Source organism: Oncorhynchus tshawytscha, linkage group LG16 (genome assembly GCF_018296145.1).
Source record: "Oncorhynchus tshawytscha isolate Ot180627B linkage group LG16, Otsh_v2.0, whole genome shotgun sequence".
Classification (NCBI taxonomy): domain Eukaryota; kingdom Metazoa; phylum Chordata; class Actinopteri; order Salmoniformes; family Salmonidae; genus Oncorhynchus; species Oncorhynchus tshawytscha.
The window spans coordinates 77,402,183-77,426,675 of NC_056444.1; the positions used below are offsets into that span (position 1 = coordinate 77,402,183).

The following is a 24,493-nucleotide window of genomic DNA, read 5'->3' on the forward strand; positions in this document are numbered from 1 at the left end:
CTACTGTAGTGCTATGTTATCTATGTTATCTATGCTCCATGCGAGTGTGCGTATTAACAAGCTATGTTGAGCATAAAAGTGATCATTTGAAACAGGTCCTATATGTCTGCTAGATTTTGAGTTATTTGGCAACTATAGTTGTCAATGATACAAACCTGAGAATCAAAACATATAGGGGCAGCATAATGTGACTATAGACTACCGATGACTTGAGAAAGTAGCAAGAAAGTGGCGCTCTGTTCCTAGCCTCAGGCTGCACAGCTGTTTTCTCATCAAGTGATCATATTTTCACCCGTCAGACTATTCTCAATTTAATCTTGTCTTTATTCATATGCAACATTAGTTTAGATGTAGAATGGCCCAAATGGGAAGGAACAGAGCAGTGGGGAAATGAATGTCATTTGTATGCAGTCAAATAGCGAATGGAGGCCGCCCGCTTTCCTACCGGCCGTTCCGTAGGCTACTTCAGTTATATAGTGTGTCATGTGCTTTCCTACCGGCCCGTTCCGTAGGCTACTTCAGTTATATAGTGTGTCATGTGCTTTCCTACCGGCCGTTCCGTAGGCTACTTCAGTTATATAGTGTGTCATGTGCTTTCCTACTGGCCAGTTTCGTAGGCTACTTCAGTTATATAGTGTGTCATGTGCTTTCCTACCGGCCCGTTTTGTAGGCTATTTCAGTTATATAGTGGGTCATGTGCTTTCCTACTGGCCAGTTTTGTAGGCTACTTCAGTTATATAGTGTGTCATGTGCTTTCCTACCGGCCCGTTTTGTAGGCTACTTCAGTTATATAGTGGGTCATGTGCTTTCCTACTGGCCAGTTTCGTAGGCTACTTCAGTTATATAGTGGGTCATGTGCTTTCCTACCGGCCAGTTTTGTAGGCTACTTCAGTTATATAGTGGGTCATGTGCTTTCCTACCAGCCCGTTTTGTAGGCTACTTCAGTTATATAGTGGGTCATGTGCTTTTCTACCAGAAATAAAGAACGTTTTTCTACTTCAGTTATATAGTGTGTCATGTGCTTTCCTACTGGCCAGTTTCGATACTTCAGTTATATAGTGGGTCATGTGCTTTCCTACCAGCCCGTTTTGTAGGCTACTTCAGTTATATAGTGGGTCATGTGCTTTTCTGACCAGCCCGTTTTGTAGGCTACTTCAGTTATATAGTGTGTCATGTGCTTTCCTGAGGGCAGTTTCACTGGCTACAGGTATATAGTTCATGTGCTTTCCTACAGGCCAGTTTTGTAGGCTACTTCAGTTATATAGTGAGTCATGCTTTCCTACCAGCCCGATTTGATATTCAGTTATTTGTGGGTCATGTGCTTTCCTGCCGGACCCGTTTTGACAGGCTATTCAGTTTATAGTGGGTCATGTGCTTTCCTACCGGCCCGTTTTGTAGGCTACTTCAGTTATATAGTGTGTCATGTGCTTTCCTACCAGACCGTTTTGTAGCCTACTTCGGTTATATAGTGTGTCATGTGCTCTCCTACCAGCTCGTTTTGTAGGCTACTTCAGTTATATAGTGTGTCATGTGCTTTCCTACCAGACCGTTTTGTAGGCTACTTCAGTTATATAGTGGGTCATGTGCTTTGAGAAATAAAGAACACTTATTTCACTCCACGCATTAACTGTTTGAGGAGCACGCTCTCACTGTCCGACAGGTGATATTCCTGTTTGATGAGCATGCTCTCACTGCCCGACAGGGGATATTCCTGTTTGAGGAGCATGCTCTCACTGTCTGACAGATGATATTCCTGTTTGAGGAGCATGCTCTCACTGCCCGACAGGTGATATTCCTGTTTGAGGAGCATGCTCTCACTGCCCGACAGGTGATATTCCTGCCTCTTGCTGCCTGACAGGTGATATTCCTGTTTGAGGAGCATGCTCTCACTGTCCAACAGATGATATTCCTGTTTGAGGAGCATGCTCTCACTGCCTGACAGGTGATTGACAGGTGATATTCCTGTTTGAGGAGCATGCTCTCACTGTCTATCAGATGATATTCCTGTTTGAGGAGCATGCTCTCACTGTCCGACAGGTGATATTCCTGTTTGAGAGCATGCTCAGATGATATTCTGTTTGAGGAGCATGCTCACTGCCCGACAGGTGATATTCCTGTTTGAGGAGCATGCTCTCACTGCCCGACAGGTGATATATTCCTGTTTGAGGAGCATGCTCTCACTGTCTGACAGATGATATTCCTGTTTGAGGAGCATGCTCTCACTGCCTGACAGGTGATTGACAGGTGATATTCCTGTTTGAGGAGCATGCTCTCACTGTCTATCAGATGATATTCCTGTTTGAGGAGCATGCTCTCACTGTCCGACAGGTGATATTCCTGTTTGAGGAGCATGCTCTCACTGCCTGACAGGTGATTGACAGGTGATATTCCTGTTTGAGGAGCATGCTCTCACTGTCTATCAGATGATATTCCTGTTTGAGGAGCATGCTCTCACTGTCCGACAGGTGATATTCCTGTTTGAGGAGCATGCTCTCACTGTCTGCCAGATGATATTCCTGTTTGATGAGCATGCTCTCACTGCCCGACAGGGGATATTCCTGTTTGAGGAGCATGCTCTCACTGTCTGACAGATGATATTCCTGTTTGAGGAGCATGCTCTCACTGCCTGACAGGTGATATTCCTGTTTGAGGAGCATGCTCTCACTGCCCGACAGGTGATATTCCTGTTTGAGGAGCATGCTCTCACTGTCCGAGATATTCCTGTTTGAGGAGCATGCTCTCACTGTCCGACAGGTGATATTCCTGTTTGAGGAGCATGCTCTCACTGCCCGACAGGTGATATTCCTGTTTGAGGAGCATGCTCTCACTGTCTGACAGATGATATTCCTGTTTGAGGAGCATGCTCTCACTGCCCGACAGGTGATATTCCTGTTTGAGGAGCATGCTCTCACTGCCCGACAGGTGATATTCCTGTTTGAGCCTGACAGGTGATATTCCTGTTTGAGGAGCATGCTCACTGTCCAACAGATGATATTCCTGTTTGAGGAGCATGCTCACTCACTGATTGACAGGTGATATTCCTGTTTGAGGAGCATGCTCTCACTGTCTATCAGATGATATTCCTGTTTGAGGAGCATGCTCTCACTGCCCGACAGGTGATATTCCTGTTTGAGGAGCATGCTCTCACTGTCTGACAGATGATATTCCTGTTTGAGGAGCATGCTCTCACTGCCCGACAGGTGATATTCCTGTTTGAGGAGCATGCTCTCACTTGATATTCCTGCCTCTTGCTGCCTGACAGGTGATATTCCTGTTTGAGGAGCATGCTCTCACTGTCCAACAGATGATATTCCTGTTTGAGGAGCATGCTCTCACTGCCTGATGATATTCCTGTTTGAGGAGCATGCTCTCACTGTCTATCAGGTGATATTCCTGTTTGAGGAGCATGCTCTCACTGTCCGACAGGTGATATTCCTGTTTGATGAGCATGCTCTCACTGTCTGATGATATTCCTGTTTGAGGAGCATGCTCTCACTGCCCGACAGGGATATTCCTGTTTGAGGAGCATGCTCTCACTGTCTGACAGATGATATTCCTGTTTGAGGAGCATGCTCTCACTGCCTGACAGGTGATTGATTATTCCTGTTTGAGGAGCATGCTCTCACTGCCCGACAGGTGATATTCCTGTTTGAGGAGCATGCTCTCACTGTCCGACAGATGATATTCCTGTTTGAGGAGCACGCTCTCACTGTCCGACAGGTGATATTCCTGTTTGATGAGCATGCTCTCACTGCCCGACAGGGGATATTCCTGTTTGAGGAGCATGCTCTCACTGTCTGACAGATGATATTCCTGTTTGAGGAGCATGCTCTCACTGCCCGACAGGTGATATTCCTGTTTGAGGAGCATGCTCTCACTGCCCGACAGGTGATATTCCTGCCTCTTGCTGCCTGACAGGTGATATTCCTGTTTGAGGAGCATGCTCTCACTGTCCAACAGATGATATTCCTGTTTGAGGAGCATGCTCTCACTGCCTGACAGGTGATTGACAGGTGATATTCCTGTTTGAGGAGCATGCTCTCACTGTCTATCAGATGATATTCCTGTTTGAGGAGCATGCTCTCACTGTCCGACAGGTGATATTCCTGTTTGATGAGCATGCTCTCACTGTCTGCCAGATGATATTCCTGTTTGATGAGCATGCTCTCACTGCCCGACAGGGGATATTCCTGTTTGAGGAGCATGCTCTCACTGTCTGACAGATGATATTCCTGTTTGAGGAGCATGCTCTCACTGCCTGACAGGTGATTGACAGGTGATATTCCTGTTTGAGGAGCATGCTCTCACTGCCCGACAGGTGATATTCCTGTTTGAGGAGCATGCTCTCACTGCCCGATATTCCTGTTTGAGGAGCATGCTCTCACTGTCCCAGATGATATTCCTGTTTGAGGAGCATGCTCTCACTGCCCGAGAGGTGATATTCCTGTTTAAGGAGCATGCTCTCACTGCCTGACAGGTGATATTCCTGTTTGAGGAGCATGCTCTCACTGTCTGCCAGATGATATTCCTGTTTGAGGAGCATGCTCTCGCTGCCCGACAGGTGATATTCCTGTTTGAGGAGCATGCTCTCACTGCCTGACAGATGATATTCCTGCCTCTTGCTGCCTGAGAGGTGATATTCCTGTTTGAGGAGCATGCTCTCACTGCCTGACAGATGATATTCCTGTTTGAGGAGCATGCTCTCACTGCCCGACAGGTGATATTCCTGTTTGAGGAGCATGCTCTCACTGCCTGACAGGTGATATTCCTGTTTGAGGAGTATGCTCTCACTGTCCGACAGATGATATTCCTGTTTGAGGAGCATGCTCTCACTGCCTGACAGATGATATTCCTGTTTGAGGAGCATGCTCTTACTGCCCGACAGGTGATATTCCTGTTTGAGGAGCATGCTCTCACTGCCTGACAGATGATATTCCTGTTTGAGGAGCATGCTCCTGCCTGACAGATGATATTCCTGTTTGAGGAGCATGCTCTCACTGCCTGACAGATGATATTCCTGTTTGAGGAGCATGCTCTTACTGCCCGACAGGTGATATTCCTGTTTGAGGAGCATGCTCTCACTGCCCGACAGGTGATATTCCTGTTTGAGGAGCATGCTCTTACTGCCCGACAGGGGATATTCCTGTTTGAGGAGCATGCTCTCACTGCCTGACAGATGACATTCCTGTTTGAGGAGCATGCTCTCACTGCCTGACAGATGATATTCCTGTTTGAGGAGCATGCTCTCGCTGCCCGACAGATGATATTCCTGTTTGAGGAGCATGCTCTCACTGCCTGACAGATGATATTCCACCAGAACTCTGTATGCCATGGGCTCTACAACATTGTTCCTGCAGCTACCCGGTGCTTCATTTGGGAAACCAAATTAAACCTGTTCGGGAACATCAATAGTAATATGTTTTTGCAACTAAACATATTTCACAAAATTATTTGACAGGCCGTCTGCACGTTCGAGAAAGGTTAAAGGGCAGAGAGGAGGAGATGGAAACGCACGGTGCTGAGATATTCTGTATAGCTAAAGGTAATGTGTCACCCAATTAATTACTAGACTATTCAAAATAAAATACAAATGCACTAATTGTAGGCTAACTGTAAGCTGCCCTGCACAATCAATGAACCAACAGCATTGCCTAGGGCTATACGTTCTCTCCCAGACTCATTTTGGGGCGTAGCATCAGGTAACCAGTCCATCCAGTATGCATAATAATACAGTCCACACCCAAAGGCGATTACTCAAATGAGTTACATTTTGCAGTATAGGCTAGACCAATTATGTACCAAAGACATCTTAAATCAGTTTTGTTGTATGTGTTTCTGCCATTTGTATGCGGAAGGCTGTTTTATTTTACCTTTATTTAACTAGGCAAGTAGGTTAATATAACCGTGTGTTAGTGTGGGTTTTCAGTGAATTTATGCAAATCACAAAGCTTATCTGCATTTCCTGTGGTGCAGGAAAATTCTCAGCAACAAAAGAGTGATCGAAGTAAGATCCAAGACCTGTAATTTATTGATCTGTTTGATAGAAAAGCTGCTTTCTGAAATCCCAAATATACTGTGTATGAAAGATACACTGTCTATGCTCCTGAGTGACATAGCAGTCTAAGGAACAGCATCTTAGTGCTAGAGGCTTCACTACAGACACCCTGGTTCGAATCCAGTCTGTATCACAACCGGCCGTGATTGGGAGTCCCATAAGGCGGCGCACAATTGGCCCAGCGTCGTCCGGATTTGGCTGGTGTAGGCCGTCATTGTAAATGAGAATTTGTTTTTAATTGACTTGCCTAGTTAAATAAACGTAACATTAAAAAAAGAGTACTCAGTAGATAAACCAAAGTCTGGCAGAGTCTACGGAGGCTTTCTATGACCATGGTTTTGTACAGTATGCGCCCAAAATGGCACCCTATTCCCAATACAGTGACCTACATTTGACCAGAGTCCTATGAGTCCTGGTCAAAAAGTAGTGCACTAAATAAGGAAGAGGGTGCCACTTTAGACACAGCCCCACTCCCCTCACCCGCGATGGACAGGACGACGACGACCGTGTCGAACACGTTCCAGCCATTGGTGAAGTAGTAGTGGCGCAGGGCGAAGAGTTTCAGGACGAACTCGGTGGTGAATGCCACGATGAAGATGAAGTTGACCCAATAGAGGATGTTCTCCGTCTCGTCCGACTGGTCGTCTGTCTCCACCATCATGGTGACCATGTTTAGGCAGATCAACATCATAATGGAGATGTCGAAGACTTGCTGGGTCACAAAGTCAAACACCAACCCTTGGATCTTGTTCTGTGGAGACAAGGAGACAACAACAAGGCACCATGCACACACACAAGTACGCATGCAGAGACACACACACACACACACACACACACGCACACACACACACACACACACGTACACACACATGCACGTACACATACAGACACACACACACACACACACACACACACACGTACACATGCAGATACACACACACACACACACACACACACACATACACACACACACACACACACACACACACACACACACACACACACACACACACACACACACACACACACACACACACACACACACACACACACACACACAGACACACACACACACACACGTACTCATGCAGACACACACACACACACGTACTCATGCAGACACACACACACACACACACGTACTCATGCAGACACAAACACACAGACACAAGAACAACAACAGCAAAAACACACATTTTGTTAATCGAAGGGAAAAACTGCCACAATGGATTGAAATTCATATTTCAGCATTTCAGTGTTAACATAATACACAGTGCTAAATACTGAAAATACTGATTTCAATATGTTGTGGCAGCACAGGAGGTTGGTGGTACCTTAATTGGGGAGGACGGGCTCGTGGAAATAGCTGGAGTGGAGATATGGAATGGTATCAAGTACATCAAACCCATGGTTTCCTTGGTTTCCATGTTTTTGGTGACATTCCACATACTCCATTTCGGCCATTATTATGAGCCGTTCTCCCCTCAGCAGCCTCATGTGTGTGGCAGTGTTCCACACCATACAGACCTAGCCTGGTCCCACACTCTAAGTGCGGAGCTGGATAAACAAATATGGAGTGATTTTTACTGCCAATAAAGTGCATGAAAAAGCCGGGCTAAAAAAGGCCGGGAGCAACAGCCAACCTGTGGTCTGGGAATGGGTTTCTGGGGCTTCTTTGAACCCAGTTTCTTCATGGCGTTGTAGTACTTCTTCTGTTCCTCTGTCATGAAGATGTCCTGACCTCCAAAGTAAAGGGACACACAAACATTTGGTTACAACCAACCCTAACCCTAACTAACCCATGGTTCCCAAACTCAGTCCTGGGGACCCTAAGTGGTGTATGTTTAGTGTTTTTTACTCCAGCACTACACAGCTGATTCAAAAAATCAACTCAATGTCAAGCTTTGATCATTTGAATCATCTGTGTAGTGCTGGAGCAAAAACCAAAACGTGGACCACTTGGGGTCCTGAGGAATGAGTTTGGGAAACGCTTCCATAACCCTAAAGAATAGGGACACACACACATTTGGTTACAACCAACCCCAACCCCATCCCTAACAAATGAGCCCAACCCTAACCCCAACCCTAACCCCAACCCCATCCCTAACAAATGAGCCCAACCCTAAACCCAACCCTAACCCCAACCCCATCCCTAACAAATGAGCCCAACCCTAAACCCAACCCTAACCCCAACCCCATCCCTAACAAATGAGACCCAACCCTGAGGTCAATTCAATTTCAATTTCAGTCAATAAGAAAGTATCTCCACTTAAGAAAAGTCCACATTTTCCTAATTGACAAGCATTGAAGTGAATTGGAATTTCAGTGTACTTCCTGAACTGACTGGAATTGAAATGGAATAGACCACAACCTTGCTTTCAAATGTCATTGAATGTAACACTTTATATACAGGAATAATGCTTTAAAACTTGTTATTGGCATGTATGAGACTTGATGTTATACAACAAGGCATATAATATGCTATAGAATTGAGCAAAAAGAGACAGGGGAGGAGGAGGAGAGGAGGTAAGAAAATAGGTCTTATCTTTTTCTTCTGTTGGTTGAAGTTGTCAATGATGACACCGATGAAGAGGTTGAGGGTGAAGAAGGATCCAAAGATGATGAAGATGACAAAGTAGATATACATGTAGATGTTGTCTTCATAGATGGGCTGGTCCTCCACTCTTCTGGAGTCTATGGCTGCGTACATGATGTCCATCCAGCCTTTGAATGTTGCCTTTGGAGACAAAGAGATCCGATTAACTTAGAATATTCAAAATACCAAAAATGCACATTTCAAACCTAAATCTGATGTGTCCTGGAGAAGAGCTTGTTCATGGAAAGAAATGTGCACGTGGAAAAATAGAAATGTGCACATGTGGAAAAACAGAAATGTGCACGTGGAAAAACAGAAATGTGCACAGAGAGGGGGAGAGAGGAAGAGGGGGAGAGAGGAAGCAGCGAGGAAGAGAACTGTGCAAGACGATGGAAGGAAGAGGGAGAATAAAACATGCAGAGTAGAAGAAGAGACAACATGACAAAATGGGAGGAAACAGTGAACAAACAGGTGTGGGGCGAGAGAGGGAGAGTTATTTATATATATATATATATATATATATATATATATATATATATATATATATATATATATATATATATATATAGAGAGAGAGAGAGTTATATTATATATATATAGAGAGAGAGTTATATATATATATATAGAGAGAGAGAGAGAGAGAGTTATATATATATATATAGAGAGAGAGAGAGTTATATATATATATATATAGAGAGAGAGAGTTATATATATATATATACAGTGGGGCAAAAAAGTATTTAGTCAGCCACCAATTGTGCAAGTTCTCCCACTTAAAAAAGATGAGAGAGGCCTGTAATTTTCATCATAGGTACACTTCAACTATGACAGACAAAATGAGAAAAAAAAATCCAGAAAATCACATTGTAGGATTTTTATGAATTTATTTGCAAATTATATATATATATATATATATATAGAGAGAGAGTTATATATATATATATATATATATATAGAGAGAGAGAGTTATATATATATATATATATATATATATAGAGAGAGAGTTATATATATATATATAGAGAGAGAGAGAGAGAGTTATATATATATATATATATATAGAGAGAGAGAGAGAGTTATATATATATATATAGAGAGAGAGAGATATATATATACAGTGGGGCAAAAAAGTATTTAGTCAGCCACCAATTGTGCAAGTTCTCCCACTTAAAAAAAAGATGAGAGAGGCCTGTAATTTTCATCATAGGTACACTTCAACTATGACAGACAAAATGAGAAAAAAAAATCCAGAAAATCACATTGTAGGATTTTTATGAATTTATTTGCATATTAAAGAGAGAGAGAGAGAGAGAGAGAGAGAGAGAGAGAGAGAGAGAGAGAGAGAGAGAGAGAGAGTTAAAGAGAGAGAGGGAGAGAGAAGAGTTAAAGAGAGAGAGAGAGAGAAGAGAGAAGAGAGAGAGAGAGAGAGAGAGAGAGAGAGAGAGAGAGAGAGGCTCACCACTTGAAGCAGAGCCAGGTATCCGGCGCCAACATTGTCAAAGTTGATCTTGACATTCTTCCACCTGACCTCAGTGAAGTTCTGTTCAATGAGGGCCAGGCACTGTGTCTTGTTGTTGACCTCTGTGGCGTCAAAGTACTCCTCTGCTGTCTGGTTGAAACAGTAGTAATACTTGCCCGCAAACAAGTTGACTCCCATGATACTGAAAATCAGCCAAAAGATGAGGCAAACCAGCAACACATTCATAATGGAGGGGATGGCTCCCACCAGGGCGTTGACTACAACCTAGACAGGGGAGACAGGAGGACAGGACAGTGTGAGATATTCAAAACATACTCCATGATGATACCTATCAACCCCCCTCAGAGCAGCTGCATACTGTCATGGCATCATAAAGGAGAAAGTGGCAGCAAAAACGAATTTGACATGTACTATGTTCCATTATCGAGTCATATTACAAATGGTGTTTTAACGTTATTATGATACATAACGTTGTATAAAGTATAGTACTATAGTACTGTTTAGAATTAGAATATAATTTTTAGTATGTTTGTGTATACTGTAGTACAGTACAGTATAGTACATCATTATTATAGTACAAGTATAATATAGTATAGTAACATATAGTTTAACAGTGAAAGAGTATTATCAGTTCTGTTATAATTAGAATGAATTGTATTTGATCTGATTGAGAACACGACTAGGACTACCAAGGGGTCTTCACATACATACAGACAGACAGACAGACAGACAGACAGACAGACAGACAGACAGACAGACAGACAGACAGACAGACAGACAGACAGACATACATACACCCCACTTTCCTTTTGAGATCATAGAACTGTCTTAAACTAATTGAACCACAACTGATTTGCCATGCCAGTATGCATCCTCATCTTCTCCCAAACATTCACCTCCCTCCCTCCCTCCCCTTGTCCCTTTTCCTCCAACCCAGACGCACCCAGACGTGATGCAATGGAAAGCAGTTTTATCCATAGGATGCATCCTAAATGGCATCCCATTCTCTATAATGTATAGTGCATTACTTTGACCAGAGCCCTATAGACCCTGGTAGAGCCCTGTAGGCCCTGGTAAAAAGCAGTGCACTTTCTGCTAGAAAGTAGTTCACTTTATAGGGAATAGGGTGCCATTTGTTTGAGACGCAACCCATAGACTGCTTCCCATTTCCATAACACCCACGGCTAGCCCCCTTAACAGCTTCTATCTCCGGACCGACCGGCCCTTCCATACACTGATGTGCATTAAGCTCAGTGTCGTGGTGCATAGTGGGGTTGAACGCTAGACCAGCAGCTGTCAGGCACGGCTGAGCTGAGCATGCATGTCGTCTGTTTTTAGCTGACAGACTTGGTTTGTGGAGCCATATTCCCTCCTTGTATACAGACAGGCAGACAGAGTGCAGACCGAGCTTCAGGAGCAGTGTTCTCTCAGCAATGTGCAGGACCCTGCATTGATTACTTAAAGCTACCGTCAGGGGGAGCTGTTCAATGGTCATTTTAATTCTTGATATTTACCCATTGGTTCTTGGAAAAATATGACTTGCACAACTGGCTGTCTTTATCATAACCTAAAATGTAGGTACACTCTTCTCTTACAGTTAAACATGTTAGTGATGACATCATCGGTACTCTCCTCTCTACAGTATGTGTATTATTGGAAGCGTTAAGTACAGGCCTTTGACTGTTCCTCTTGAATGATTATGGAATATGGAGTTACTGGCTGCTAACTGTCTGCTATGGCACTGGGGTTGGATAAACACCATATGGCCACAAAAGGAACCTTCAGGTTGTTGGGTGCCAATTTCTTTCTGTGTGAGTAACCCAAAAACAGATAATAAAAATATCTTACTGAATTGAACTGAATTAGAATGCAAATAAGGCACATAGGCTATTCATTGTGCTTGGACCTCTAATAATACACGTAAGAATCTGTCATGAAAAATGCAGAAGCTGTAAAGAGAAAGCTACCTTTTGAGAGGAATGATCACAATGCGTAGAGTTAGCAGTATACCGCATCATGACAGTAATATCACACCTCCCACCTCTCACATACAGATGTAGGATCTTAATTCAAACTCTTTTTTTGTTGCTGAGAATTGTTCTGCACGGCAGGAAATGCAAACTTGTAGTGAAGGTTTAAAAAGATAGTAATTTCCAAATTAAAATGTCAGACTTGATATGTCTTAATGAAAAATGTATCAATCCTTACAAAAATAATTATATTAATTATAATCCACATTTCTTGTTACTGCAGGATTGTTTTCCTTCTGTAGCAAACGGGCTTGAATTAAGTTCCTACATCTGTAGGAGAACACATCACTGCACACATGCTGAGAGAATGAACTACTTGCTGAGGCGGTAGAATTTGACTTGTTTCAAAGATTCAAAGTGTTCAAGGTAATATTAGCCATGCATTATATAATCAAATGGTTCATGCTTTATCAAAAATCAAAAACCTTATCAAAACAATGAGGGAAAATGGCTTTCAAAAGCTCATAATGTGCATCGGCAATTTGAGTACATGCGTGTTGTTACATGGCATTGTGGTGCAATTTCAAGAACCGTTGAAATCGATAAACAAACCGATAGAGAAATGTTTTGGATAGAGAGATAACTGGCCAAAAGGTTTCTTGTCTATATATTATACTGTATATCTATCAGACAAGTGGATTTGACACTTGGGTATCTTTGGACACAACATTTAAGAACAGTCAAGAATGGATTGTGTAGAGTTAGAACTCAGACATCTGTTCTAAGAACGCAGACCTCTGTTCTAAGGTTCTAAGAACTCAGACCTCTGTTATAAGGTTCTAAGAACTCAGACCTCTGTTCTAAGAACTCAGACATCTGTTCTAAGAACTCAGACCTCTGTTCTAAGGTTCTAAGAACTCAGACCTCTGTTCTAGGAACTCAGATATCTGTTCTAAGAACTCAGACATCTGTTCTAAGAACTCAGACATCTGTTCTAAGGTTCTGAACTCAGACCTCTGTTCTAAGGTTCTAAGAACTCAGACCATCTGTTCTAAGAACTCAGACATCTGTTCTAAGAACTCAGACCTCTGTTCTAAGGTTCTAAGAACTCAGACCTCTGTTCTAAGGTTCTAAGAACTCAGACCTCTGTTCTAAGAACTCAGACATCTGTTATATGGTTCTGAGGTCTCTGTGTGATTGGTCTGTAATTTAGGATCTGTTTCCAGCTAATGTGTCTGCTGCAAGTCTGACATGATGCAGCTAGAAGGTCTTTTTTAAATACATTTTAAGTTAATAATACAACAAATATTTTGTGACTAAACATTCAAATGCAACCAAAGACTAGAGTGCAAACTCATTAGAAAATCTGTAGTAAGACAAGTGTGAGGATGACTTGGCGACTGTGTCATTCTTGTACATTGCATTGCTCAAAAGTAACAATGAGGCTACAAAGCAGCATAGTAACAGATAAAGCATTTAACAAGTGACTATAGGCATTCAGGTAGGTAGGAACAGCCCATTGCATCATTGCATGTTAAGCATAGCAATATATTCAAATGAAAGCTGTGTTATGCTGCTCTCTCAGAGCTGTTGACTTGCATTGGCCTCCTCCAATCACAACCTTCCATGACCACAGCCATGAAGATCAAGTCAGCAAGAGTTCTCAACATTCCAACTCTCCAGAATCTCTTTCATTATTATGGTTGTCAGTGTCATCTCTCCATTCTTGTAATTCCCTATCCATTTATTTACCACTTTGATTTGTCAATCTTCCTTTTAGGTAAAGAAAAAAAAATAGGCAAATCAATTGATGAACATACAGTAGACAACATTGTATTGAATTGGTGAGTAAGTACAGACAGGATCTGCTTTTTCACTGCTACAAGTATTAGCCTACTGGGCCACCGTCACCTCCTACCACACTCCCATTGATTGAGATCATTAATAGGGGTAACGCAATGTTTGACTACAACGTTCCTTTAAGAATGTACCATGCTTTTTTCCGCCAAAATATTATATTGGAATTTTGACCAGTCTAGCCGCCATAGAAACAGAATCCTTCTAATTCTACGCTGGACAAACCAGACTGCCATGTAAACGTTTGGTGATGTGGACTCATTCATAAGTATAGTAGTAAACAACCATAAAGCCTATCTAGGGCCAAAAGGTTTTGTGATGTCATCAGCTCGTATTTGCAACGTCATTGTCATATTTTAGCCAGTGGATATTTTGTATGGATGGGCACTTCAGTATGAATGGAAATGTCAGTCAAATTGATGATTAGCTAGCTAACCTCTCCTGTAGCGTATTAACAGTGGTGCATGGAACACGTCTAGTCTACCACACCTGGTCTGTCATTTTTGGGACATTATGAAGAGGAAGAGGAGACATGCTCTGCGACTGTCTAGGGGTTAAGAAAGACTAGTGTTGTCCTAATAGGTTAATATAATATCGGCCCTGCTGCCCACCCAACCCAACTCACTCCTCTATTAAAAGAAAATATAAGATTTAAGATACAATATAAGAGAGCGCTCCAGTGTGCTAAACAATGTTGCCTCCCAGATTCACTTCTTGTGGGAATGGAAGGCAACAGGAAGCAGGAAGTAGGAAATAAAAGCTAGATTGAAGATGACAAAGGTTAAGACAATGGGATTCAAATATCCCATAACTCTTTGCAACTATTGTCCCAAATCTGTGATGAAGTTGTCTTAACCTGTATATTTTCGACCTAGCAGGAGTGGAAGGCAATAGGAAGCAGGAAGTAGGAAGTTCCATAAAACCTGCAGTATGGTTGCAATGCAACGTGTCGTGTTATGACATGGCGACAGTAATGCCTTGTGAGATGGAAGCTTATCAGCATATTTCCTAAGCTTCTGACTTAGGGTTAAGAAGAAGACAAACAAGCTAAGATACTGAATCTGGTCCGCATTTACTTAAGACGTATCTGGCCCGCGGGCTGGCAGTTTCAGGTGTCTGGTCTACATTGAACTAACTGACATGACTTAACCGATCTCTGCGATTCAGCCCTTAAAGATCTCAGTCATTTAACACAAAGTGATGATCACAAAGACACAGGCAGAAGCTTAGCAAATATTCCACACCCACAACAATGTGAGTGTGGAGTGTATGTGTGGTTCCTTTCTCAGCCCCAGACAAGCAGGACACAAAGAGGAGCAGACAGACAGACCTGCTGCAGGCCCAGCAGATCTACTGGGTCAGGATGGAGTGAGCAGAGGAAGGGTAGGAGGAGAGGCAGGGTGGGGTGGAGGTTGGTGGTGGAGGACTAAACTGAGGTGGAGAGGGTAGTAAGTTCAAACCAGTCTAAGGATGGGGAGATGGAAAAGGACTACATGTGATAAAGAGATAGAGGAGGATGACAACAACCAGGTGGGGTGCAGGTAGTGGTAGGGGAATTGAGAATCAAAGCAGCAGAGATTGAGAATCAGGCCAAATGAACAGTGAATTGTTTATTTAAATGCTTTATGAAATGGTATGTAGTTTGGCTTGGTTTACATGGAGCTTTAACTAATAATAATTTCACCTTATCTCTCGAACCAATCATTAACACCCCCCCCCCCAAAAAAAATGAAAATGTGTTTTTATGTGATGAGGCAGCTTTGTTTTTATGTGATGAGGCAGCTTTGTTTTTATGTGATGAGGAACTTTGTTTTTATGTGATGAGGAACTTTGTTTTTATGTGATGAGGCAGCTTTGTTTTTATGTGATGAGGCAGCTTTGTTTTTATGTGATGAGGAACTTTGTTTTTATGTGATGAACTTTGGAACTTTGTTTTTATGTGATGAGGCAGCTTTGTTTTTATGTGATGAGGCAGCTTTGTTTTTATGTGATGAGGCAGCTTTGTTTTATGTGATGAGGCAGCTTTGTTTTTATGTGATGAGGCAGCTTTGTTTTTATGTGAATAGGCAGCTTTGTTTTTATGTGATGAGGAACTTTGTTTTTATGTGATGAGGCAGCTTTGTTTTTATGTGATGAGACAGCTTTGTTTTTATGTGATGAGGAACTTTGTCTTTATGTGATGAGGCAGCTTTGTTTTTATGTGATGAGGAACTTTGTTTTTATGTGATGAGGAACTTTGTTTTTATGTGATGAGGCAGCTTTGTTTTTATGTGATGAGACAGCTTTGTTTTTATGTGATGAGGAACTTTGTCTTTATGTGATGAGGAACTTTGTTTTTATGTGATTTTTTTATGTGATGAGGCAGCTTTGTTTTTATGTGATGAGGCTGCTTTGTTTTTGTGTGATGAGGCAGCTTTGTTTTATGTGATGAGGAACTTTGTTTTTATGTGATGAGGAACTTTGTTTTTTTGTGATGAGGCAGCTTTGTTTTTATGTGATGAGGCAGCTTTGTTTTTATGTGATGAGGCAGCTTTGTTTTTATGTGATGAGGCAGCTTTGTTTTTATGTGATGAGGAACTTTGTTTTTATGTGATGAGGAACTTTGTTTTTATGTGATGAGGCAGCTTTGTTTTTATGTGATGAGGCAGCTTTGTTTTTATGTGATGAGGAACTTTGTTTTTATGTGATGAGGAACTTTGTTTTTATGTGATGAGGCAGCTTTGTTTTTATGTGATGAGGCAGCTTTGTTTTTATGTGATGAGGCAGCTTTGTTTTTATGTGATGAGGAACTTTGTTTTTATGTGATGATGCAGCTTTGTTTTTATGTGATGAGGCAGCTTTGTTTTTATGTGATGAGGCAGCTTTGTTTTTATGTGATGAGGCAGCTTTGTTTTTATGTGATGAGGCAGCTTTGTTTTTATGTGATGAGGCTGCTTTGTGACATATTCCTCTAGTTCCACTCTCTATTTTATTTTTATTCCTGTAGATAGTGGAAATTCAGAAAATATCAATTAGTATTTAGATGTATTTTTTAAAGATTGAATCAAAACCAGGGAAATAGTTTCTAATGGTATTACTGTATTACTTTGTAGCATTAATATGCAACATTACTTCACACTCCCAGCTGCATCACGACGTGTATACATAAATAGTATGTGAAGTATGGTAAAAGATTTGTGTGCATGGAAAGGTGACTTCTTGTCTTGGCTAGTTTCCTAAAGTTTATATTTAAAAAAAATCCCCCAATAAATTAATATTGGAATGTTTTTGTCATAAAAAAAATTGTTTGGTTACTTTTTGAATAATATTTCACTTTCTAGCATGCTTTAATACTGTTGAATGGGCATGCGTAAGGATCAGCTGCTTAGCTTTGGATCTTACCCTCATCCCTTCAAAACGCGACAAGGCTCTGAGGGGTCTCAAGGCCCTTAGTGTCCTTAGTGATTTAATAGGACCTAGATCCGAGTAGCCCAGTGCATTAGCTACCAGACTGATTATAGACACCTACACACAAACAGAGAAGCAAAAGAGGTTCCAAACTGTTAGAAGTAGTGAGAAATTTCTCTAAAGGTAGAAGAGACTCAGACGAGAGCCCTTGAAGCAATAGGACTGGCATTGGGTGGAGAGAGTTGCTTGACATACACACATAAATCTATATGCATGTATATACATGTATAATATTGCATTTATATATGTATACACATTGAGAGAGAAGGTCAATGTTTAGTATAGGTTTTATGTGCGTAGTGTTTTAGTAGCAGTAAAGGGTAGACTGTGGGAGGAGGGGTTTGTTTCTGTTATTTTAGGGCAGATGGGAGAAATGTGACAAACTCCTTTGTACCTGCAAAGAAACTTGTGGTTGAGAGAGAGCAAGAGAAAAAGAGAGGAGAGAGAGAGAGAGAGAGAGAGAGAGAGAGAGAGGCATAAGACAAAGGGGGAAATAGGCAGAAAAGTGTTGCCACAGCACACGACTGATTCAATACAAATACAGACAGACTGGCGAAGGGGACCAGGGAGCAGGAGGAGGAGGAGGAGCAGGAGGAGGAGGGAAGGAGAGAGGTTACAACCTGTAAAAGTTCATATTAAATACCCAACAGACTTGTAGAACCTTACCCTGGCCCCTCTAACATTGTCTCTCCATGTCTGTCACTCTTGGCTGAGGCATAATTTCCAATATAATCTAAGACAGACAAACTAATGGAACGCAAGAGAAAGAATACAGGTAAATATGTACATGTAGGTCATTTTGTTTTGACAAAAATCATCTTATCATTATCACACAGCATTAGAATAAAATAGGAGAGTCACATACAGTCATATACAGCTAACCACACACTGACAGTAGTAAAGGGTTGAGAAAGGGGGGGTTAGAGGGAGATCGGACTCAGTAGTTATTTGGCACTGGATGGTACTGGAAGGACCACTGGAGAGACACTGAGTACAGTAGAAATACACACAGGAACAGTTAACAGCACACAGCCCTAAAGAAACGGTGCTTCTCCCCCACTCTCACACACAATGGCCCGATCCCAAATCAACCCCTAAACTATGCCCTATGCACTTGTGAAGAACTGAGAGGACTTGACAGGGGTAAGTAATACTGTTTAATGCTCCGTCTTGCTCCCCACTCTCACGCACAGTACAGCAGCTGCTGCCAACTAGGCATCACCGTCTACATAGCGGGCGGAGGGTAACCTAGCGGCTAAGAGCGTTGGGCCAGTAACTCAAAAGGTTTCAATCCCTGAGCTGACGAGGTGAAACATCTGTCGATGTGCCTTTGAGCAAGGCACTTAACCTGAATTGCTCCTGTAAGTCACTCTGGATAAGAGCTTCTGCTAAATAACTCACATGACCATAGCTCTCGGATAGTCCCTGTTTTATCCATGGAAATGGAATAGGAACCCTGCAACTGAGTTTAAGCATCAGTTTAAGGGGCTAGGGGCATGTGGTAAGGGGGCTATTGCAGAGTGGGAAAGTATTGGCGACTTCAATCAACCAAGCAGCAAGGATTTAAAATGTTCTTTAACCTTTTATTGCAGTGGGCTAAATCAGCGTCACACAGAGTGTTTCTTGGTAGTCTTAAACAAATCTACATTGAAACAAAAGTATACACCTCACACACATGGCTATGGGCTTAAAAATTTGAAAACACCTGTACCATGTCAGATATAGTGTTGAAATGTATTACATTTTCAGTTTGCGTTCCAATAGTACACTTTATATACATCACAGAAGACTGAATTATAACAAAACTGTTTGACATTGAAACACCAGATTTTCTGTAAAAAAAACAAAAAAAGTTTAGTAATTATGAAAATCTGAAAACTATGAACAACATTTCACCCATGAGGCCACTAGGGTCGATTTGGCCATTTGACTATCTATATAAGGTCCCACAGTTGACAGTGCATGTCACAGCAATGCCAAAAGGCCAAAAGGCTGGTCGGATGAAACCAAGATTGAACTCTTGGCCTGAATGCCAAGCGTCACATCTGTAGGAAACACGGTGAAGCATGGTGGTGGCAGCATCATGCTGTGGGGATGTTTTTCAGTGGCAGGGACTGGGAGACTAGTCAGGATCAAGGGAAAGATGAACAGGGCAAAGTACAGAGAGATCCTTGATGAAAGCCTGCTCCATAGCACTCAGGACCTCAGACTGGGGTGAAGGTTCACCTTCCAACTGTCACATGGAATTACGCTGGAGACACGAAGCAGGTACGGGGAGTCAAACGTTTAATATAGAACGGACATGGAACGAGTAATACAGCGTCAGCAAACGAGTAATACAGACAAAAAAACAATTAATGCAGCAGCAGGGAACAGAGCTGGGGAACTGACAAATATAGGGGAGGAAATAAACAGGTGATGAATGAGTCCAATATCGTTGATGCGCGTGACGAGGGAAGGCAGGACTGCGTGATGCAGGGCGGCCTGGCGCCCTCAAGCGCCAGGGGAGGGAAGAGCAGGAGCCGACGTGACACCAACAGGATAATGACCCTAAGCACACAGCCAAGACAACGCAGAAGTGTCTCTGAATGTCCTTGAGAGGCCCAGCCAAAGCCCAGACTTGAACCCGATCTAATATTTCTGGAGAGACTATCTGTGCAGCGACGCTCCCCATCCAACCTGACAGCTTGAGGGGATCGGCAGAGAAGAATGGGAGAACCTCCACAAATACAGGTGTGTGAAATTTGAAGTGTCGTATGAGCTATTGTGTGTAGATTGATAAGGGGGGAAACAATTTAATCAATTTTAGAATAAGGCCGTAACGTAACAAAATGTGAGAAAAGTCAAGGGGTCTGAATAGTTTCCGAAGGCACTGTACACTACTTGCCAGCATCCCAAATGGCACCGTATAGGGTCCATTTGGGATGCAAAGCTACAATACAGGCCCTTCTAGCTGATGTAAGCTAAAACACACAACCAGAGAGAGCGAGAGAGACAGGGAGAGAAAGAGAGAGAGAGAGGAAGACAGAGGGAGACAGAGGGAGACAGAGAGACACAGAGAGAGAGAGAGAGAGAGAGAGAGAGAGACAGAGAGACAGAGGAAGATAGAGGGAGACAGAGAGACACACACAGAGAGAGAGAGAGAGAGAGAGAGAGAGAGAGAGAGAGACAGAGGAAGATAGAGGGAGACAGAGAGAGAGAGAGAGAGAGAGAGAGGAAGACAGAGGGAGACAGAGGGAGACAGAGAGACACAGAGAGAGAGAGAGAGAGAGAGAGACAGAGAGACAGAGGAAGATAGAGGGAGACAGAGAGACACACAGAGAGAGAGAGAGAGAGAGAGAGAGAGAGAGAGAGAGAGAGAGAGAGAGAGAGAGAGAGACAGACAGAGGAAGATAGAGGGAGACAGAGAGAGAGAGAGAGAGAGAGAGAGAGAGAGAGAGAGAGAGAGAGAGAGAGATAGGGGCCTATACAGTAGTCTCAGACACAATTGGGGGTGAAGAACCATGAGTCTGTCAAGCAGGGCCTACAGTGACGAGAGGAGAGCAAGGCTAGATGTGGCAATGGGTTTTCACTTAATTCAGGAAGTAAACTGAAATTCAAATGCCAATTTTCCTCATTAATAATTTCAGTTTACTTCCTCAATTGAAATAGAATTGACCCCAACCCTGATGTCACTAAATGGCACTGCAGTATCTCATTGACTCAACATTACAGATGAAGTCCATCTAATAGTTCTTCGACCTGGGAACACTAAAAGGTTGTCCCTATCTCTCTCCCTGCCATTGTTCAGGTGGTGAGACTGGGAGAGTGAGAGCACCAGATCCAAAGGGAAGACAGTATAACACAGTAAAAACACGTGAAAGCACCTCCAACCAGCCAACAAGACCATACTGGTCAAACTCACTCAAAGAACACAACATCAAAAGAAGACCAGACCATAGTCACAGATAGAGGAGGGATTCTAACAAAGGCTAAATCTTTATTTTGATTGAAGGCCATTAGCGGTACTACAGTCTATGATAGTGCACGTATATACTTTTTGCAATGGAAAACTAGTCATTCCAAACGATTTGGTCATAGGTAAGGACAGAGGTGAAGCTATCAGCATGGAAGTGATGACTGGACTCATGACTAATGAGTCATCTCTGGGTTATTATGCCGGTCAAGGGCTCCTGACCCTCCAGGTCTCTGTATGAACTGCATATTACACCGAGGATTCTTTCAGATTCTAGCTAGCTCAGTTCTTTTAGTTGAAGATGTCCCATTTGTTAATAATCAGTTTAGCTTAATAATAACTGTCTGTTCCCGGCAGGTTGTTTCATCAGAGCGATGATGAATTGATTGATGGAATTTATTAATCAGCCAGTTGGTATATAAAAACAATGAAGTCAATTTAAAGCAGATGTCAAATAAAATAAAGATTTAGCCTTTATTTTACTGTCACAGTATTTGGGGTATTTGTCACCTTCAGCCTCAGCCTGACCCCTTGGAGTGCCCCACCCCCTTATAGGTCAAGGGTTTGGCCTGTTGTGTGGGTGTGGCAGCCCTCAGCGAATCAGCGTCGAGCAAGGCAAGGCCAATCACACCTCTGGGCTGTGATCCAATGAGGAACAGTGGAACAGAAACAGAAAGAAAAACAGAAAGACAACGGAAACTAAAATCAAACAGAACAAAAACAACAATAAAGAAAATATCTAAATGTCTGTAAACTAAAAGTATGGATGGATGGATCCACACGCATTCCACTCTTACATAACGACTCCCTGCCGACACTTGACTGGCTACTAAAGATGTAGGATCTTAATTTGATCACCCTGTTGATGCAGGAAATGTCACACTTGAAGTGTATTTGAGGTTTAAAAAGGTTACTGAAGTTTATAATTTCCAGTATGAAATTTCAGACTTTATTTCCCCTTTGAAAAATGAATCAACCCCTAAAAAAATATCCATCAATTATAATTTGCATAATAATTCTGATTTCCTGTTGTTGCATGATTATTTTCCTGCTATAGCAAACAGGCTCAAATTAAAACCCTACATCTGTAGTTTTACTAGAAAGATTAGTTTTGATTTAGATTTGACCTTACATCACTATGGTTGCCTAATCAAGTTTTCTGTCCTGCATTGTATTCATATCTCCATTATTAAGAGAGTGGTATACTGTAACTAAATGTTCTCTCAACATTGTAAAGCACATGATTTGATAAAAATCTATTCTTCAACTTTTGGACCAAATAGAAAGCATGGGTACAGTAAGTTATTCTGTCTTCTCATAGTAGTTCTCCTGTATCACATTTGCTATCCACATTTCTACAATAAAAATCAAGAAGAGAGGCCAATGAAAAGATAATTCAACAGAAAGATATCAAAATACAAGAGGTACGTGGAACGGACAAACACACACACACACACACACACACGCACACACACACACACACACACGCACGCAAGCACGCACGCAAGCACACACACACACACACACACACACACACACACACACACACACACACGCACGCACGCACGCAAGCACACACACACACGCACACACACACATTCCGAGTAATGCATGCTGGTCTAAAGCAGACAGACAGACAGACAGACAGACAGACAGACAGACAGACAGACAGACAGACAGACAGACAGACAGACAGACAGACAGACAGACAGACAGACAGACAGACAGACAGACAGACAGACAGACAGACAGACAGACAGACAGACAGACAGACAGACAGACAGACAGGCCACAGATAGACAGACTACCACGGACGACCCAGACTCAGTGAGGCACAGCAGCATTATAAGAGGGACTGACTGCTTGTCTGCCACTCTGGAGGACCAAACTTACCACTGGCTGCCAGGCCACCATCATTACATCATCATCTCAGCACAAGGTCAAAGGTCACTCACAACATTTCTGGAGTAAGAGGAGGCGTAAGACTTTAAGACGGATGGGGAGTGGGGAGTATGTCACACTTTGTTGTCACACATTGACAGCTTGGGAGGGAATTGTCGGTTCCCATACCGTACGACCATCCCGAGTGCATCTTGGGAAATGTAGGCCCCTGTGCGGCACGACTAGCATCAATGGCTCTAGGGCATGGGGTACATTGTCTATCAACCCGTAGAGGGGACACTAACTATGTGGGATACTTTAAATATACAGTAAACAGTACATATAGGACTTAGATTAGACTGAGGTAGAATTTGTTCTACCAGAATCAACACTAAAGGTACTACTGTACATGATAAAGCATAATAACTGGAACAAGTTTTACATTTCATTTAGAGAAAAAAAGATTGTAATGTATTAAAGTTGATTATTCTGTAGGGTAACAATGTCATTATAGATGCATAAAAAGGAAGTTAATGTTTTAAAGAGAGATGGGTGTAACATAACATACTAATTCTGACTATGTCTGATCAATCAATACAGCCTATTGAACAGTCAAACATACTGGGACTGTAAAGACCAAAACACAACATGATGACAAGCTCTTTAAAGCTGCAGGTGGCCGCCATTTTCTGTTCATTTCGAGTCTACATATTGTATGGCCAACGTTCATCGACACCCAGCAGGTGATCGCTAACACATCGCGGCCACCCTCTGCTTTTGGCAGTTGGTCTTTGCGGTGTGCCTGGGCTATAACTGTAAAAAGGGGGCAACAGTGTTTGATTTCAGTGATTGAGAAATGGATGGGTCAACTATATGTAACCTATATGTAACCAATTACATATAGAATCATAGAATTACATATAGAATCATAGAATTACATATAGAATCATAGAATTACATATAGAATCATAGAAGTACATATAGAATCATAGAATTACATGTAGGATCGTAGTGCCTCTATGGGCTCAACAATCACTAGAACATACACATACTTCTTTACTTCCTGGTTCCCCCATCATGGTGTCAATGACTTGAATAGATAGTCACGTTCTTAATCTTTCCAATGACAAGGTCAGTAATAACCAAAGCCATATCTGACCATCGAAGTAGGAGGTATTCCATCCATCACAGATACAGTGCAGTCAGGGGATTGGATCATATCTATGCAACATTACATTACTCCATGCCCCTG

The 24,493-nt window shown here is 42.3% G+C and overlaps 1 protein-coding gene across 1 annotated transcript in view; it reads right to left on the reverse strand.

The window, feature by feature from the left end:
• The window catches only part of LOC112216376 (sodium channel protein type 8 subunit alpha-like), a 99,481-nt gene that overhangs the window by 1,598 nt on the left and 73,390 nt on the right, over positions 1-24,493 (reverse strand). Inside the window, exons 22-26 of the mRNA XM_042299691.1 lie at positions 17,340-17,462; positions 10,111-10,395; positions 8,601-8,792; positions 7,699-7,803; positions 6,536-6,806 (exon numbers count right to left, since the gene is read on the reverse strand). Of these exons, the coding sequence (XP_042155625.1) occupies positions 6,536-6,806; positions 7,699-7,803; positions 8,601-8,792; positions 10,111-10,395; positions 17,340-17,462 (976 nt within the window). The remainder of the gene's footprint in view (positions 1-6,535; positions 6,807-7,698; positions 7,804-8,600; positions 8,793-10,110; positions 10,396-17,339; positions 17,463-24,493) is intronic.